Source organism: Ictalurus punctatus, chromosome 2 (genome assembly GCF_001660625.3).
Source record: "Ictalurus punctatus breed USDA103 chromosome 2, Coco_2.0, whole genome shotgun sequence".
Lineage (NCBI taxonomy): Eukaryota > Metazoa > Chordata > Actinopteri > Siluriformes > Ictaluridae > Ictalurus > Ictalurus punctatus.
Window position 1 is genome coordinate 31491257 of NC_030417.2, and position 20251 is coordinate 31511507.

At 35.8% G+C, this 20251-nt stretch overlaps 1 protein-coding gene across 2 annotated transcripts; it reads left to right on the forward strand.

Moving 5' to 3' along the window:
• Positions 1-490: 490 nt before the first annotated feature.
• slc4a1a (solute carrier family 4 member 1a (Diego blood group)) lies at positions 491-19390 on the forward strand. 2 transcript variants are annotated; one of them, XM_017493545.3, is made up of 21 exons: positions 491-580; positions 3892-3984; positions 4087-4142; positions 5317-5420; positions 6539-6585; positions 6697-6862; positions 7248-7383; positions 7566-7632; positions 8052-8094; positions 8204-8388; positions 8694-8898; positions 9107-9304; positions 9400-9548; positions 10021-10215; positions 10999-11235; positions 11481-11570; positions 13218-13384; positions 14183-14424; positions 17128-17297; positions 17679-17852; positions 18624-19390. In XM_017493545.3, the coding sequence occupies exons 2-21, from the start codon at positions 3958-3960 to the stop codon at positions 18699-18701; spliced, it is 2736 nt and encodes a 911-aa protein (XP_017349034.1). In that variant the 5' UTR covers positions 491-580; positions 3892-3957; the 3' UTR covers positions 18702-19390. The 2 variants fall into 2 exon arrangements, with proteins under 2 accessions (XP_017349034.1, XP_017349044.1); XM_017493555.3 differs by having other exon boundaries at positions 9110-9304.
• The last annotated feature ends 861 nt before the right edge of the window (positions 19391-20251 follow it).

Here is a 20251-nt window from a genome sequence, read left to right on the forward strand (position 1 = left end):
AACATATCAAACTGATCAGAGGAGGACCACGAAGGGGAAACCCTCTGAAAAGGGAATCCCCAACCAGTAAACAAGTTGACGTTAAAATACCAGATGCTTTCATGCTGATTACAAGACTCTACTACTATCATTAGTCAGTCTTCACACCTCTCAAACACCAGGGTCTCCTGTTTTACTGCCTCTACCTCTCTACATCTCTACCAAACTTGAATACTTTGACTTGACCACTGTCGATGGCAGCTGGGGAGCAATATTATGCTAGCAAGTTTGGGGTATCCCTGCTGTAAACTGGCCTTTATCAATAACACACTCCGTGCAGTGGGTGCTTATCACCCTTCTGCCACACTGGGTGCTCAGCAAGGGATGGGGGTGAGGGGGGTGGCAAGACGTCAGTTTGTGCTTGCTATGGTGTCAGAATGGGTGTTTCCCTTTGTACCATCACTCTACTTTTTTGATCTGTCTATCTTTCATACACCCCCTGTGTGCTTACTCCCATCGTGGAAGAAAACGGGTTTCACAGCACAGCTGCGGATCTCCACACTCCAAGACCTAAAGAACCTCCAGAAACACCTGGATCCAGGTAAGGGTGTGTCCCTCTATATACGACATGTTAACTTCATCTATTGCTATGAATGTGAAATTTGTGCACATTAATGTCTTGAAAATGTCATGCATTAAAAATTTACAGGTCAGCATCCAACACAGTAAGAATTTACACAAGCCATGTAAAATAATAACTTTGTTTATTTATTAACAAATGCGTTTTATTTCTATAAAAACCCATACAGAATTCATACAAATTTTGCATTGGATCAGGCCATGAGATTTAAAAAAAAAAAAAAAAAAATTGACAGAAATAATGTTAAAATTATTGCAGTCTTACAATAAAAAAATTATTTCTACCACATTAAAGGGTTCTTCCATTTGGAGAAACCCTTAAAGGTCCTATGTATAACAGGGCTTCATTTCAGAGTAGAACCAATTTAGGAAGCTAAGAACCCTTCGCTATTCAAATAACCCCTGAGGAGCTTGTTTCTTGTTTAAGAGTGCATCATAAACACTTGCATTTAACATGAATTTTATTCGCCATGGCCAGACAAGTCATTTGTGCTAGATTTGATTATTTGAGCTAAATATCAATTTCAGCCTGAACATTTGTACTCAACCCAAAAATGCCAGCAAACCTCAACTTAAAAGAAAATAAATAGAAAAAAAATCCATTTTAAAGTGCATTAGTATTTCTTTATTAAATAATTAACAAGGTGTATTAATTCAACATTAAACTAATGCAGAATCTCTTTCAAATTAAAGGACGTTAACATTTGCACTGGATGCCAGTTTTAACATTTTGGGTGTGCATGGGTGTGCAACATTCTGGCATGTGTATGATAATTCCCATATCTGTGAAGGTTTGTCCTACAGACAAGGCTGACACAGGCCATTCTGATGCTTTAAGTGAAACACAATTGTGCCTCCCGCTCTAAACTTGCAGCATCACAACTAATATGCAACAAGACCCAAATTTTATTTTGCTGTGCTATTCTGCGCACAATTTTAACCCTCATTATATAAAGTATGTAAAGTAGCTACTAAATGTACAAAAAAAAAAAAAAGAAAATAGGCATTAGGATATATTAAATTACATTATACCACAGTGCTGTTGAGTTCTGGTTGGTCAGAAAGTGTTCGTTTTTCTGTAACAGCAGCTCAGATGTAGTGTCAGCTGCATTACAAATCACAGGGTTATATTAATGCACTCATTCTGATATGTCTGATCATTTCGATAATATTAAGACAGATATAAGAACTTGCATGGCAGACATTCTAAATAGGATGAGACTAATAATAATAATAATAATAATAATAATAATAATAATAATATGATATGCTCCAAATAATATGAATTATGAATTTTAAAATGTCTTCTTGTTTAACAAAGAAAAACATTTCATCTTTGATACGGTGAAGTTGTTTGTAAGGATACATTTACTTAACATTTATGGGAGGAGTCTTCAGTGTTAGCGCTGTGTAACAGTCAGTAAGTTTTCCAACATAGTAGAGTCTTCAGGACAGAGGACTTTCCGGTTTCACATAATAAGCTGATTTTTTTTTTTTACCGTGAAAAGAGAGAAGCTGGCGAGCAGTTGACCGCTTGTAGCTTCTGCTATGTAATGTAAACTATAATGAAATATGCTCAATCATAGTACAGTAAAAATATGCGCAATATTTGTCGAACAAATAAATCAATTAGCAATAGACAATTTTGTTCTAAACTGTCCCATTATGCACCACAGAAAGGCAGGGACTTATAAGATATAATGGATGGAACCAACATGGCTACTAAGGAACTGTAAATTAAAACGAGGGGAAATAAAAGACATGTAACACAGCAAGAGCTGTGATTACTATGATACTATGATAACTATTTCAACGTAATAAACTTACTGTGTACTAATCACTCTAGATGATTTTAACTGTACAATTTAACTGTAAGCTACCATAGGCTTATGAAGTGAGGAGTGTGGGCAACTTAATGGTGGTCTAAGCAATGACTGACACATTTGTGAGCCACAGAACATACCCTCAGACAACTCAATAAAATGTCATACTTTGTGATTGAGTTCTAGTAGAATCGTTTTTTTTTTTTTGAGTTTTGCTCAAATGATCTCTTATGAAAAAGGATCACAAGGGTGGTACACTCATTTAAAGTATATAATTAGACCTTACGGAAACGTTGTATATTAAATGTGTCTAATGTATAATACAAATATATAATACTGGTACAGTGTAACTTTGAGAGTACCAATGCAGTAAAAAGATGTAGTGCAGTTTAGCACAGAGGTGTCAAATACACAGCCCATAGGCCAGGACCGGCCAGTACAGAGCCAGTCAAGACCAGCCAGTACTAATCTGAATTTAGCATCAACTAAATTTAGAAATCATAATTGACATTAAAAAAAAAGAGCTAGTCTCTGCCACTAGGGCACAACATATAGCAATAAACACTAATCATTAGCAAGAAAAAAAATCGAATGTAATATAATAAAAAATACGGTTTTACAATTCATTCTAAAATATTCTTTAGATTTAAATTGTATTCTAATCTATTGTGTACAATTGTAATAAAATTGTATTGTATTGAATTTGTTTTAAATGCCTATAAATGAGAGGAATAGTTTTTTTGGACTAAGTGTAATGAGGCCCATTACGTTCTGTTATAGTGAGTAGATTTTTAGGCAAATTGTGTGCACATTGATGACTGGTGACTACTGATAGCAGGGCTTATCAGACAAGAGCACATTCCCTGTAAGATCCCATCTCAGCAGAAACACTTGTCTAACACAGGACTTCTCAGCTCCGGTGATTCACTGATGATTCACTGCTTTTTCTACAGGGTCAAGTTTTAGCATTCTAACACACCTGACACTCCACATTATCAAGCCCTTTCTAGTCTAGTTCAGATGTGTTAGCGGCAGGGCAGGGCAGGGCAATGGATCCTGTGTAACTGAGGAAACATGGTCTAACAAATAACCCACTTGTATGAGAATGCATGAAGGAGAGCCTGCACAAGCAGGCGTGACAGAGAGGCAGAGACAAAGGCGGGGACATTTTACAGAAAACTGATAAGAATATGTGCTTCGCCTATATAGAACTGACAAGCCTGTGAAACAATATTCTTAAACTTGTTCCATAATATGTCAAATAACACACAAATGGCATATCTTATAGTGTAGTGTTTTATTTATCTGATGTGGAGATGCAGTGCAAAAGAATAAATTGGGCTAGATTGATATTACATAGACCATGCCAGTATGTTATTGAAACAGCATTTGTTTGGGAACTTTATATTACTATTGCTCATATTTTGTGTGTTTATGTCTATATGAATAGGTTCTGTCTAACGTTTTCTGAGTTTGGGGGGAAAAATATACAGAAGGCAGAGCACAGACCCTACTGATGGAAGCTGTTGTAAATTTTGCAGGGGTGAGCAAAGCATCAATACCTAATGCACTACTATATACAATAATAAATGGTTTGTTCTAACTGTCATAACACATACACCCTGTCTCTCTTCTGTCCTCTCAGGACAATGACATGTCCTTTGAAGACGCTGATTCACCTCCAGCCTCACCACTCAGCATGTGAGTATCACACACATGTACACCCATGGACACACATCGCACAGACACACACACACACACACACACACACACACACACACACACACACACACACACACACATACAGACCTCCCTCTAGAATTTGTGTGTGTGTGTGTGTGTGTGTGTGTGTGTGTGTGTGTGTGTGTGTGTGTGTGTGTGTGTGTGTGTGTGTGTGAAGATAAATAAAACAAATATTGCAGTAAATGTTGCGATTTATTTCAAAATGAATTATGCAGTATATGTTTGTTTGCTTAATCATGCATTCACTTATTTTGGTTAAGAAACATCGGTTAAATAAAAGTACTGGAAGTCATATTGGGATATTATTTGTCATGAGACTTTTCCCAACAAAGGAACAGGCTGTAACCATGACAAAAACTATGATGAATAATCTTATGCAAGCAAAAACATTGATATTCCTATTGCTATTTCTCTTATTATATCTATAACTATTATTGTGTTGTTGTTGTTTTTTAATACCACACAACGTCCGTTTTCAAATATCAAACCCGTGAAGCTGTTTCTTGGAAATGTCCAACTCCACAAATTGAATTAATGTAATTTCATTAAACGAAGACATCTTTAAATCCCATCCCATTAGTAATAATAATATTTGATTTATCACGATGTTCCATTAATCATTAACTGCCAAAGTCTGACAACCATCATCTGAGCATACAACACATGCCCATGCGGCAGAAATGTTCAATAAACCTGCGCCCTCTGCTGGTGAGAAATAGACCTGCCTTCTGATAAAAGAGGCCTCAGTACCTTGAGTGGCTCGTTCATCTTATCACCTAGAACCAAATTGCATGTGCCCTGCTATCCATTGATGTGTGGTTATATGTGATATATATATATATATATATATATATATATATATCTATATATATATATATATATATATATATATATATATATATATAAAAGAAAATTCTACTCTAAAACTCTGGTCTAGCATGGCCCTAAACTCCCTGATTATAGAGTAAGCATTACTGTTCATGTTTTAGGATGATAAAAAGAGGACAGAGCGCAGCCTGGCCTATCATACGTAAGCTCTGGTGAGACCAAAGAGTGAATCTCGAAGTGTTGTGCAGTGGGACTCAGTCCTGAGTGTCATTTTTCAGTCTGGGCTCTCTGTCGCCCCCTGTAGGACTCTTCCTGAACATACAGGGAGTTATGACTTGGAGCAGAAGAGACAGGAGCAGCAGGAGGGGCAACCTCCTGAGAGCTACATCATCAGCACACACCCAGATGGTAACTACAACTCACATAAACTTGACACACACACACACAAGTTCTGTGCTTACTACAAGTATCCAGTAGCTTGCATAATTACACACCCTCCTTAAACCTTTCCATATTGTGTAGTGTGTATTTTTGTCTGAAACCTGAAACTGAAACGGACTTGTTTGGGATTATAGGCCATGAATCCACAGAAAACAGACCATAATATTGATGTGGGGTGGCTGGGAGGGATTAATACATTTTGCAAAATTATTTACAAATAAATAAACGTAAAAAAAAAAAATTAAAAAAAAAAAATTAAAAAAATTTTAAAAGTTGAGACTGTATAAATATTCACCTCTATTGCTGTGAAACCCCAAAATTTGTCCTGGTGCAGTTACTAATAGAAGGTCGTTTAACTGAATTGAATGGAGTCAAGTTGTGTGCAGATACAGTAGAGTGTCACATTATCTCAAAACAAATACACCTTTTCTTGAAGGCCTGAAAAGATTGTTAGAGATCATACTTAAACAATAACTTTATGAAGACCAAGGAGCTATCAAAAGAAGTTCTGGGATGATGTTCTATCAATCAGCGTTTGCACCAGAATTAATTTGGGGATTTCACAACAACAGCAGGGGTGAATATCTATGCAGTCACAATATTTACAATATGTACAATATTTTTTATTAGTAAATATTTTTGCAAACTGTATTGATTTTTTTTTTACCTCACTTCAGTATTAGGGGCTATTATATGTACAGTCTCATATAATCCTAGTTAAGTCCATTTCATTTCTAGTTCATTTCATAACACTTCAAAGTTCAAGTAAGAGTGAATACTTATCCAATGCACTTATGTTGGCTATCTACAGTTTAGAGGAAGGAATATTACAGCATATTATGCAGCTCAACACATAGTAGATTTTGGCTTATATGTAAGCATAGATGTAACCTTGTAGGTAACCAAAGTATATTCTTGAATATATTTAAAATCATTTCATTCTAATACATGAAATTTCCACCACACAATAAAGCCATTCAAATTACTGACAAAGTCTTAATCATTATCTCGCAATAACATCACCTCATCATGTGTCTTAACATTATGTCACGATCACGTCTTATCTCATGTGTCTTGTGATACAGCGGCCTGGAACACCAACACCAACGCCACAACCAGAGGTGATGCTCAGGTAAGCACATTCTCAGTACACATCAACTCATTCCACTCAAACCCCACAACATCACATGCTCCACACCATTGATTGAGGTCCATCATGTGACTCAGTGTCTGTGTGTATCAGTCATATGTGGAGGTGAACGAGCTGTTGGATGGAAAATGGCAGGAGACTGGTCGCTGGGTGGGGTATGAGGAAACGTTCAATGCAACCACTGGGACATGGGGGTCCTCACACATTTCCTGCCTCACCTTCAGAAGCCTTATTCAGCTCCGTAGGGTCATGAGCAAAGGTGAGATTCGAGGATATTTAAGAGGAAATTTGTATGATAAATAGAATGTCACAGGAAATGCTACTATTCATATTTTCCTACTTTGTGTGTGGGTTTTGCCTAAAGCCATGATATTTTGAAATATCCAAAAAAAAGAACTCATTGGCAACTACCAAGAACATATGAGTTTTACAAATGTTGCTATTTGGTTTCTGGAACATTTGAGAAGCTTGTAAAACATTTTTTAAGAGTGTAAAACAGTCTCCATCAGCCCAAATTAGTAATATCCACTGTTAGATCTTTTTGTAGAACCTGTTCTCTCGCAGAATTTAAAATAAACCCACAGTTATATAATTGTTCCCATTGAGAATTTTAATAACACCTTGTTTGGCTTGGATGTCTGCAGCGGCAGTACTATTGGACCTGGAGGAAAATGACTTCACAGTCATTGCTGAGAAGATAGTAGATGAACTTCTTGAAAAGAATGAGATTCAGGCCTCAGATCGGGAGACTTTGCTGAAGGCACTGTTAGAGAAGCGCAGGTAAAACACATATATATGTGCATGAACCAACAAGATGTTAGTGTTGTTAGTCCAGTGTCTAATGTGAGCTTGTCTGGACCATAGGCCAAAGACTTCTTGACATTAGTTTAACTCACTTCCATTGGGGAGGGGGTCACTACCCATGAGAACTGATTTACTTTTACTTTGTTGATGGTTCACAGTCAGACAGATGCCATACAGGTTACCTCAGCAGGCATTGAGATGCAGACCTTCTCTGTCACCAAACAGGTATTTTCTAACCAATTGTCTATCTGTTATTAGACGTCCCAGGCATACATACACCTAAATACTGGACTTATTCAATTTTATACATACACCTAAATACTGGACTTATTGATTTTTTAAACAAAAGATCAAAAAGATAAATAATAAAGACAATTTTTCACAGCTTACTTTGCTCATATTTACCAGGAATTTACCAAGAGTGCCAATATTAGTGGAGGGCACTATCTATCTATCTATCTCTCTCTCTCTCTCTCTCTCTCTCTCTATATATATATATATATATATATATATATATATATATATATATATATATATATATATATATATATATATATATATATATATATATATGTAGACAACATTTTCTTGTAATAACTTATCAGTCTCTTTCACTGATTCTGCTCTCAATTCTTCTCAATCAGAGAGACACATCTGATAATATAGAGGCATCCATTGTGCTATCAGGTGAGGATGAAGGATAATTTAATACACATTTTTAATAAACACAAACACTGGACAACTATCCAAAACATCTTTGCATGTAGAATATCTCTTACTTTATGACTGTGTATAGGTGCGGTGGACTTTCTGCAGAAGCCGGTCACGGCATTTGTGCGACTGCAAGATTCCGTGGTGATGGACGGGATTATAGAGGCTTCTGTGCCTGTGCGTTTTATATTTGCCCTGGTAGGCCCAACCGAGAGTGGCATAGATTTCCACGAGAGCGGACGAGCCATGGGTACACTCCTGGCTGACTGGGTAAGAGAGGAAGTGGTTAAGAAACATTATTAAACACTAAGTAATGTAAGCATGAAGCAAACACACTACTAGGAAGTTCTCCCTGGCCTGGTCAAAACATAGGTTTCATCTCAGGTTAGTTATTATGCATTGTAAGTACTGAATAAAACAAAGAACAAAAGAGTTTTGAAGGTTGGGGGCAAAATATAGAATTGAGCAACAATTAGGAAAATCTACGGCCATGATCAAGTTCCCATCTCTTCATGTATGAGAATAAGTTTTACTTGGTCTTTACTCTCATCTCCATATCTGCCTCTCATCAAAAGGTCTTCAGCTTGGAGGCCTATCTTGCCGATAGTGAAAAAGAGCTGACCAGTGCCATTGCTGACTTCATGGACTGCAGCATTCTGATCCCACCCACTGAGATCCAGAGCGAGACCATGCTCCAGCCAATCATCCGCTTCCAAAAGAAGATGTTACGTGAACGACTCCGCCCTGCTGACACCCGAATTCAATTTTCAAAACCTAAAGGTTAGGTCTTAGGAACTTTGGTAGATGCTTATCAATTGGGCTGATCTGAGATCAATTTTGCAGTTTCTTTTAGAGTGATTTGTTGGAACCTATAGAAAAATGGAGCTGATTCAATGTCAACATAAAAAAAGCATTTTCTTATGGAAGTTTAGCATTATGTTTGTTTATCACTTTAATTTAAAAAAAAGTCATCCTTTATGTACATTAGCAGAACCTGAGAAGCCACATGATGATCCATTGGCTCGAACTGGATATCCATTTGGTGGAATGGTCAAGGACATCAAGCGCCGTTACCGACATTACCTGAGTGACTTCACCGATAGTTTAAATCTTCAGGTGTTTTCTGCCATAATTTTTATCTATTTTGCTGCCCTTTCTCCTGCTATCACATTTGGAGGACTTTTGTGTGAGTATCCTATCCTTGTAAACCTTGTTTATTCTGGATATGTACCTTAATTCACGACTGCTTCTCACTTCTCACTTTCTCTCTGCTGTTCTTAGCGGAAAAAACAGATAAATGGATGGGAGTGTCAGAGCTGATGATCTCCACTAGTATACAGGGAATCATTTTCTGCCTACTCGCCGCCCAACCTGTGCTGGTCATCGGCTTCAGTGGGCCACTGCTGGTGTTTGAAGAGGCGTTCTTTAAAGTAGGCCTGAGTGAGATATAAAACTTACTTATTGTGTTGTTTATTGTGGAATACGATATATATATATATATATATATATATATATATATATATATATATATATATATATATATATATATATATATATATATATATATCTTCACTTGCAAAAGACAAATGAAGACTTTTATAGTTAAATATATTACTTTGTATACATGTATCACGTCTGTCATAGCACATAGAGTATGTAAGTTGTCAATATATTTAGTGATATTCATAGGAAAATGTTTCAATACAGAACTGTAAATCTTTACACTGTTTTTCCATCTGAGGGAACCCTTAAAAGTGTACAGCAAGTGGTCTATTTATTTTCATGATGTGAAAGGGTGACATTTTTTTATAGCTCTGCCTAGATAATCTCTGGATGTGATTCCTAAACAAGATTAAATGAAGTCATTAAATGTTGTCCTGTTTGTGTCTGTCCATCTGTCAGTTCTCGCATTCGTATGAGTTCGACTACATTGTGGGTCGTGTATGGGTTGGAATGTGGCTGATCATCATTGTGTTGATTATGGTAGCAGCAGAGGCTAGTTTCCTCGTCCGCTTCATCTCTCGTTTTACCCAAGAGATCTTCTCCATCCTCATCTCCATCATTTTCATCTATGAAACTTTTTACAAGCTTTACAAGGTAAACACAAAGATTAAAAGGTATTCTTTTGTTTTTAATTCAGAACACTTTTTTAAAAGTATTTTTGCTTTGATAAAAAGACCTGCAATGTCTGCATGGTGCATCAAGTTCTGTAAATAGGAGAAAAACATGTGGACCACCAACATCCAACCAATAAGGACATAGAGGAGTCAATATACTGTTAGAAAAAAGGACTAAATCTAGAAACTTTAAGTATTCTTTTATCTTTAAATATTCTATGTATAACCCTATGAGTGGTTCTAGTCATGACCTATTTAGAAAGCCAAACCCTTTAAGAACCTTTATTCAACCATATTCAGAAATCTTGAAAAAATTAGGTGTGTGCATGCCTTCACTGCAAAAAATGGCATATTAACCTCTTTGTAACTTAAACTCATCCATCATGTACACACTGAATACTATTTATTTGTGTTGTTGGCATGAGCACTAGCACATTAAAGGGAAGGGCTTTAATTGCTTGAACTTGTGGTTTGCAAAAGTTTAAAAGCTTCAACTAACTTCTGCCATCTGCTGATATCTTTATATAGTCAACAGATGTTTTAATAGAACTTTAATAGACTTTAATATACTTTAATAGAAATGCTTCAACACCTTTCAAACCTTACATATTTTAAACCAATTTACAATACTAATAGTGAATGGTAGCTCACAGCCAACAATTAGCATGTCATATCCATTTTCATTCTGTTTAGACTGAACATTTCTTTCACTGACTATCAGTTGTCAGCTCTACTCTTTAGTCTTTCCTATTCCTCTGTGTAGATATTCTGTGAACACCCTCTGATGATGGACTACACAAAACCACTTGTCCTTTCAAACAACACGAATGCCACGGTTGCCAACAACACGAATGCCACTACGGATGCCAAAGACACAAATTGCCATGGGGTCAATGGATACCCCAACACTGCCCTGCTCTCTATGTGCTTGATGTTGGGCTGCTTCTTCATTGCCTACTTCCTCCGTCATTTCAAGAACAGCATCTTCCTCCCAGGCCCTGTACGTGGTGTCATACGTAAAATCATTACAGTGATCATTACAGTGAAAAAAAACTATGTTTGATGTCCAAATTTTCCATAGGTTTTTACTCAATTTACACTCATTTTAACTTAATGTAGTGAGTACACATACCTTCATCCTGTTTAACTTCAAGACAGACCTTCTACAGATGTTGTGTTTGTGTTAGTCAGAGAATGCTAATAAATTTGTCATTCCTGTTTCACTGAATCACTGCCTTTCCCCAGATTCGCCGCATGATTGGAGATTTTGGTGTGCCCATTGCCCTCTTACTCATGGTTATGGTAGACTTCAGTATTAACGATGTTTACACACAGGTAAGGAAAACCGTAGTTCTTAGAGACATTAATGTAAAATCAGGAAATGTATGTTTATATACTGTACAGTATAGTCTAAATACTCCCACTGCGATAGTGGATAGTTTCAGGAATAAACATGTCATGTTCAGACTAATTAATGGAAAATAAGGTTTTTTGAGCCAGACATACAGGACTGTGCAAAAATCCCATTCATTTTAATTCAAAACTTTTGTCTTAAATGCTGATTTTATATCTTATATTTAAACATTATATATATATAATTATCTAATATATAGACATTAATGGCTGTGTGTTGAGTTATTTTGAGGGGACAGCAAATTTACACTGTTACACTAGAGATACTGTATATATATATATATATATATATATATATATATATATATATATATATATATATATATATATACACACATACATACATATATATATATATATATATATATATATATATATATATATATATATATATATATATATATATATACACACACACACACACACACACACACACACACACACACACACACACAAGCGCATCTAAAAAAAAAATTATATCGTGGAAAACTTTTTTTTCCATAATTTTATTCAAAAAGTGTAACTTTTATATATTCTAGATTCATTACGCACAAAGTGAAATAGTTCAAGCCTTTTTTGTTTTAATCTTGATGATTACGGCTTACGGCTCATGGAAATCAAACATCCAATATCTCAAAATATTAGAATAAATCATTTATAATACAATTGAAAAGTATGTTAATTCATGCACTCACTACTTGGTCAGTGCTCCTTTTGCACAAATTACTGCATCAATGCGGCGTGGCATGGAGGCAATCAGCCTGTGGCACTGCTGAGGTGTTCTGGAAGCCCAGGTTGCTTTGACAGATAGATGCTTTGATAGGTAGCCCAGATTGCTTTGAGCTCTTCTCAGGTCGACATTGTTGTATTATAAATTTGTTATTCTAATATTTTTGTGATACTGGATTTTTCCAGTATCTCATTTCCATGAGCTGTAAGCCACAATCATCAACGCTTGAAATATTTCACTTTATTTGTATTAAATGTAGACTACATTAATTATATTATATATAATTCACTTTTTGAATTAAATTACAGGGAAAAACGAACTTTTCCCATGATATTATAATTTTTTGAGATGCACCTGTATATATAGATTTATTTGGAATATTTAAAAATAAATTGCATTGTATTGCAGTGCATTAGGTATTCGGGTTTGTCTGTGAGTCCATCTATCATGCGTCTGTCAGTGAAATTATATTATCATGGTAACCAGCAGAGGAACTGATTACATTCTGGAATTGATCCAAACAGGGTCAGGGTCACCACAAGGTGTCTGAAATGTCGGAAAGGACTAGACTTGCTGGTGGCAGAGGTATCCCTGTTGATGCCTTTGGTGTTGAGTTTCAATTGTCTTTACATGCCCCTAAGACTTTTGCACAGTTCAGAATCTCAGTATTGCATATGACTTTTTTGCAAGTACAATAAATAATTATTACACATCTACATTATTGAACTATAAGGAATTTACATTTATTTATTTTAATCAAAATAAAATGATAAACAATTGCATCAGTGTGGTTATATCAGTTGTAATATTTATGTTTATTTTCTTTCAACCACCTTTAGAAATTGAAGGTCCCGGATGGTCTGGATGTGACCAACCCTGCTGCCAGAGGCTGGTTTATCAGACCGATGGGATTAGAGAAATCATTCCCCATTTGGCTAATATTTGCCAGTGCTATTCCTGCTTTACTGGTTTTCATTCTCATCTTCCTCGAGTCCCAGATCACGACGTGAGTAGCTTCTTGTATAAAAAATAGTTGGTAGTTCTCGAGTGGCAGAAAAACATTCAACACAGCTATCTGTGGCTAAAAGTTCAACTATAACATAATCAGCCCTCTTCTCTGGATGGGAAGCATGCCATTACTCTCTCTCTCTCTCTTTCCTCTCTTGATTACCGCTGGAGTAACGCCCAGTATCAAAGACTCAATCTGGAGCGCCCCCACACTGCACATATTGGTGTTTTTTTTTTTTTTATTCATTTCCAATTCATTTAGTCTTGTTAATTAGATGATTAGTTGAAACAAGTGACAGAGGGCAGAGTTGGAATCATGTACATGATAAACAGAAGTCATTTCTTTGTCAGTGGGCAAACGTACAAAATCAGCAGGGGATCAAATACTTTTTTCCCCTCACTGTATATATATATATATATATATATATATATATATATATATATATATATATATATATATATATGTATATGTGTGTATATATATATATATATATATATATATATATATATATATATATATATATATATATATATATATATATATATATATATAATATGCTTCTCTCTTCCACCTCAATGTTAACTGGCAGCAAGATCAACTCATGGGATGAAACATTGCATGGACCTTAATCTTGAACATCAAGTGAACAAAAAGTGTGATTTTATGTACAGTGGTGTTTGTGCACTACAGTTCACATGGATAATAGCATCAAAGTCTATCTTCACCATGTTTTACTTGATAAGTTGCTCTACAGCATATTATACTGGAACTGAATGTATCTTCCCAACCTTGCAGGCTGATTGTAAGTAAACCAGAGAGGAAGATGGTGAAGGGCTCTGGTTTCCATTTTGATTTGCTCCTCATTGTGGTGATGGGTGGAATTGCTTCCCTTTTTGGTTTACCCTGGCTTAGTGCTGCAACGGTGCGATCTGTCACCCATGCCAATGCCCTCACCGTCATGTCCAAAGGCCCTAAACCAGAGATCAGTAAGGTGCTGGAGCAGAGGATTAGTGGAATTATCGTGGCTGTTTTAGTAGGTGAGTACTGGATTGATGCTGCACTGTGTGTTTTTTTTTTAATTATTATTATTTCCTAAATACATTATACATTTTTCTTCTACATAAAATCTGTGGGCTAAGTTTAATACTATTGGTGCTAATATCATGCTCATTTACTCATACTCACAAAATGTTTTGATATCAACATCTAATCCATTTGGATTCGATACATCCATATGATATTACGTGAAGTAAGCCTAGTGTATGTTGTGCATTAAATGACAGCAATCTGGACAACGATATATCACTGTTAATGATAGCGATCAAAGCAAAGCAGACTGCAAACTGTGCTCTGTAGAAATACCAAGAAGATGTACTACAGCATCTTCTTACAGTATCTAATAAAATGATCTGATATAACATCTTATGTCATTTAAACTGTATCTTTAATACAGAGTGCAAGAGCAATGAATCTGAGTGCACACAGCATTATCAGCAACCGTGGTCATTAATAAGAAGTGCAAAGTGTGCTTGGTATTGCGAGCACACAACTGTACTTGCATGAAGTAAGCAGTGAAGTGAGCATGCAGAGAAAAAAAAATGTACGATGATACATATACATACAATGATTTATATGGGCAAGCACTTCAGTTCTGCGAGCACTGAGCATTGACACAGAGAAGCTTCCTTTCCCTTTGCTCAACAGTGTCTATACTTTGCTTGAGAGTCATGGTGCAGTAATGTCATCATACTTTAATTTTTAATGTAAACGTTCTTGCAACACTGTTTAAACATCCTTAAAAAAATTCAGCAGGAGGAGTTCATTGCTGGGGGGCATCGTGGCTTAGTGGTTAGCATGTTTGCCTCGCACCTCCATGGTCGAGGGTTCACTTTCCAGCTCTGCCCTGTGTGCACATAGTGTGCATGTTCTCCTTGTGCTTTGGGGGTTTCCTCTGGGTACTCCGGTTTCCTTCCCCAGTCCAAAGACAAACACTGTAGGCTGATTGGCAATTCCAAATTGTCCATCGTGTGTGAATGGGTGTGAATGTGTGCACGATTGTGCCCTGCGATGGGTTGGCACACTGTCCAGGGTGTCCCCTGCCTTGTGCCCTAAGTCCCCTGGGATAGGTTCCAGGCTGTGTAGGAAAAGCAATACAGAAAATGGATGGATGGATGAATGGATGGATGGATGGATGGAGTTCATTGCTAGCAGCACAACATAAACAGAGCTAAATAAAATGTTCCAGATTTCCAATTGCTTAAAACTATGAAGAGTTCCATGAAAAGGTATTTGCCCCATCCTGATTTCTTCTGTTTTTGTATAACTCAAACAAAATACTTTTAGATTTTCAAATGAAATACAACATAAAACAAAGGCAACCTGAGTAAACACACAATACATTTTTTTTTTCATTGAACCAAAAAAAAAAAGTTATCCAACACCTATCACCCATGTGGAAAAACTAATTGCCCCCTTAAACTTAAAATCTGATTGTGCCACCTTTAGCAGCAATAACTGCAACCAAACGCTTCTGATAACTGGAGATCAGTCTTTCAGAGGGTAGTGATGGAATTTTAGCCCACTCTTCTTTACAGAACTGCTTTAGTTCAGCCACTTTGGAGGGTTTTCAAGCATGAACTGCCATTTAAGTTGACTGCAACAGCATCTTAATTGGTTCGAGTCAGGACTTTGACTATGCCACTCTAAAACTTTTATTTTGCTTTTTTTTGAGCCATTCAGAGGTGGACTTACTCTTATGCTTTGGGTCATTTTCTTGCTGCATAATTCAGTTTCTTACTGAAGACTTTACAGACTTTGAAACAGTTCCACTTTTGATTCATAAATCTACAGAACATTCTCCTAAAAGGTTTGAGGATCATCAAGGTGTGTTTTGGCAAAATTCAGACGAGCCTTAATGTTCTTCTGGGTTAGCAGTGGTTTTCACCTCTCCACACTTCCATGGAAGCCATTTTTTCCCAGTGTCTTTCTGATAGTGGAGTCATGAACAGTGACCTTTACTGATGCAAGTTAGGCCTGTAGGTCCTTTGATGTTATCCTTGGCTCTTTTGTGACTTCCTGGATGAGTAGTTGCTGTGCTCTTGGAGGAATTTTGGAAGGTCGGCCACTTCTGGGAAGGTTCGGTACTGTACAGAGTTTTTCCATTTGAAGATAATGGATCTCACTGTGGTTCTTTGGAGTCCCAGAGCCTTTGAAATAGCTTTGTAAACCTTCCCAGACTGAAGTGCTGCAATCAACTTCTTCCTCATCATCATTTCTGGAATTTCATTCAACTTTGGCATAGTGTGTCACTGGTAAGACTTTTTAACCAACTTTATGCTTTGAAAAAGTTCTATTTAAGTGTTGATTTGCTTTAACAGGGTTTGCAGTAATCAGGCCTGATAGTATCTAGTCCAGCTGAACCCTATTATGCATGCAACTAGTAACTACAGGGGAAAATACATTTTCACACAGTCCCAGTTGGTATTGGATAATTATTTTGGTTTCAATAAATAACATTAGCATTTAAAAATGTTGCCTTTGTTTTATCTTAGATTTTGTTTTAATTCCTGAAACAATTTAGCATGAGATATACACAGAAGAAATCAGGATGGGTGCAAATACTTTTTCACAGCACTGTTGGTTACTCATTTCATTTTCACTTTTGGTACTGACAAGTACAGAAAAACCATGTGCTCATATTTGTTCTGAAAAAATGGTCTGTGTCTGTCTGTTTCTGCCAGGTGTATCAATCTTCATGAAGAAAATCCTGGAGTTGATTCCCATGCCAGCTCTGTTCGGCATCTTTCTCTACATGGGAGTTACCTCTCTAAGTGGTGTTCAGATGTGGGATCGTATACAGCTGTTTTTCGTGCCCAAAAAGTACCACCCGTCTAATCCCTATGCCACTCAAGTATGATAACATCTTTATGCTTTTATTTTGTATTATTTGTGCCTGAAAATAATTGTAAATAATATTACAATGTTATGTTATGCTGAATACTTGACAATAGTGCAAAAATATTACATCCTCTTATCAACTCATTTGCCATGAGGTATCTATGTTTACTGTCCCAGACAACATGTTCAAGTTTTATTGAAGATGTTGCGTCATTTTCTGGTCAAAGATTAACTCTAGGCTTAGACTAGAAAGGAATTTTCTGTGTAAACCAAATGCTCATTGTTATTATAATGCATTCCACTCTTTCGTACATTATTTCAAGAGAGTACAACAAGCCTTTCACTTATTTCATAGTTTTCTAAATTGTTCCTCTCCTTGTTGTTTACTGTTCAGGTAAAAACCTGGCGAATGCACCTGTTCACCCTTATCCAGCTGGTGAGTTTGGGTATCCTGTGGGCAGTGAAATCCAGCAAGGCTTCGCTGGCCCTGCCATTTATCCTCATTCTCACCGTCCCTCTGCGCATTCTCATATCTGGACGCCTCTTTACTACCAAAGAGATGAAATGCGTAAGTGGCTTACTGTCATGTGCATGTCATTAGGACTGACAGAGATGTTAACATCTACACTTTACATACTTTTAAGTGCAAAGTTTGTATTCCCCAATGGAACATTGAGCAGAAAAAATGTTACTCTGCTGTATATTACAATTCATGTTGAATGTGGAAGAGATTGTAGACTGTTATCAATCCCTCCAGGATTTCATGATTGTGCAGTAGCATAAATTAACACAAATTCAAACAAACTACGCAATATTCAGAGAAGCTCGCGCTTTTATTTTTCTATAAATGAACACAGATTTTCCGCAGATTTGAGCCAAGATATGTCATTTGACATCATCACAACATGCATTCAGCCACAGTCCTCTTCGATTAACTTGTGTTGAACAGGAGTACAGCTAAAATTTACCAACAAGCATCACTGCGAAAGAGCATGCAAAACAATTTCAATCATTCAAGCATTTTTGTCTGCAACAATCACACACACAAAAAAAAATAACTCAGCGAAATCCTATATGAAGGAAAGGCATTGTTCTAGACAAGTTATTAGTGTATATTTATCATATTTAAAAAGTAAGATACAGGAAGCCAGATCCATTTGAATGAATGTAATTTAGTTTTTCTTTTTTAGTTTTCTATTTCTACTTGATTTATAATTTCCTTCATTTTGTTCTAAGTGTACTGTATTTATGAGTCATAGTATTGTCTACATATACAGCTCTCTGTCTCCTGTGCTTTTCTGTTTTGTGACTGCAAACATGGTGTTTTATCCTTTCCTAGTTGGATTCAGACGACGCCAAGGTGACATTTGAGGAGGAGCAGGGGGTGGATGTGTATGACGAGTGTCCCTTCTCATAAATGACTTCTTGCATTTCATTGAATCTGTGAGCTTAGGCATCATGCCTTAAACTCTGTCCAGTACCTTAATTAAACCAGCACAGGAATTATAGCATGGAACCACAGGAACAAGAACCATAGTGTTAAAACCATTACATAGTCAAGCTTTATCAATCTTTTTCTGGTTTGCATTCACATTTTAATCATTTCCCACTATTGAGTAGTTGCCAAGTTTTTTTTTTTCTTTTTTTTCTAAGACTGCTTTGCTTTACTTTTTGGATTGTTTGAGGTTGTATTGTTTTATTATATATGAAAACTATTAGCTAATAATGTTTAATAACTTCTTTTTTAAAGCTCTATGCAAATCTTTGTTCTACGCCGCCAGTGTTTGAGATTAAATACAGTATTATGCCTATAATGTGTTTCTACATTGATAGTAGCTACTCTCTCTCTCTCTCTCTCTCTCTCTCTCTCTCTCTCTCTCTCTCTCTCTCTCTCTCTCTCTCTCTCTCTCTCTCTCTGTCTGTCTTTCTCTCTTTGATTGATATTATTTCAAGTATCAAATCTGTAAATTTCTTGTTGCAGTCTAGGAGTTGCTGAATGATAGTTGTCATAGTTTATGAGATCAGGGATATTTTAGAATTTTGAGTGGGGTTGAATCGTGATGAATGTACATTCAGTTTTATTGTGATACTTTATATATATATATATATATATATATATATATATATATATATATATATAAAATATATATATAAACCCTGTGTTGCAATTCATGTGACTATTAAAATTATATTACTACAATAATCTTTTTGACAATTTTGTATTTTATATATACGGAGTACTAATTTAGTGAGTTAAAAGTAATAATCTGTCATTAAAACAAGCTAAAATAGTACAATTCATGTGATGTTTAATAAAATGAATTAATATTAGATCCAAGTATGAGCATGTTTCCTAAAACATGCTGATGTCATAGATCTCTAGATTCAAGGCTGGGTATTGTTACTAAATCTACTACTGAGCCTACTACTAACATTTAATTATCTGTTGATTATATTATTTATATATGTGCATATAATTAAAACTAAATAACTCCATGAAAAACAAAATAAAGTAGATTTGATATAGAAATATAAAGGTTTTTATGTCAAGGTGAATACAATTACAACTGACCATAGATGGAGATAAGTGTAAAAGTTTGTACCCTCATGTTTGTTTATATATATATATATATATATATATATATATATATATATATATATATATATATATATATATATATATATATATATGGGGAAGCTGTTCAGAAGATATGAAAGAGCTATTAGAGACAGTTATAAGGTCAAATGATGGATATACAAGCTACTAGAGAATAAGAAAGAGATGCAAACATTGAAATAATATTATTTTGACTATTTGACCGTTTTTGTCATGTTAAAGGGACATTTGTGAAACCTACACTAAATGTCTGGTTGGTCTTTTTCATTTGCATGCACACCTTTGCTCTCCATTGTGGAAATTAAATTTAATGTTAAGTCATACATGAATTAGTATTGTATAACAAGAGA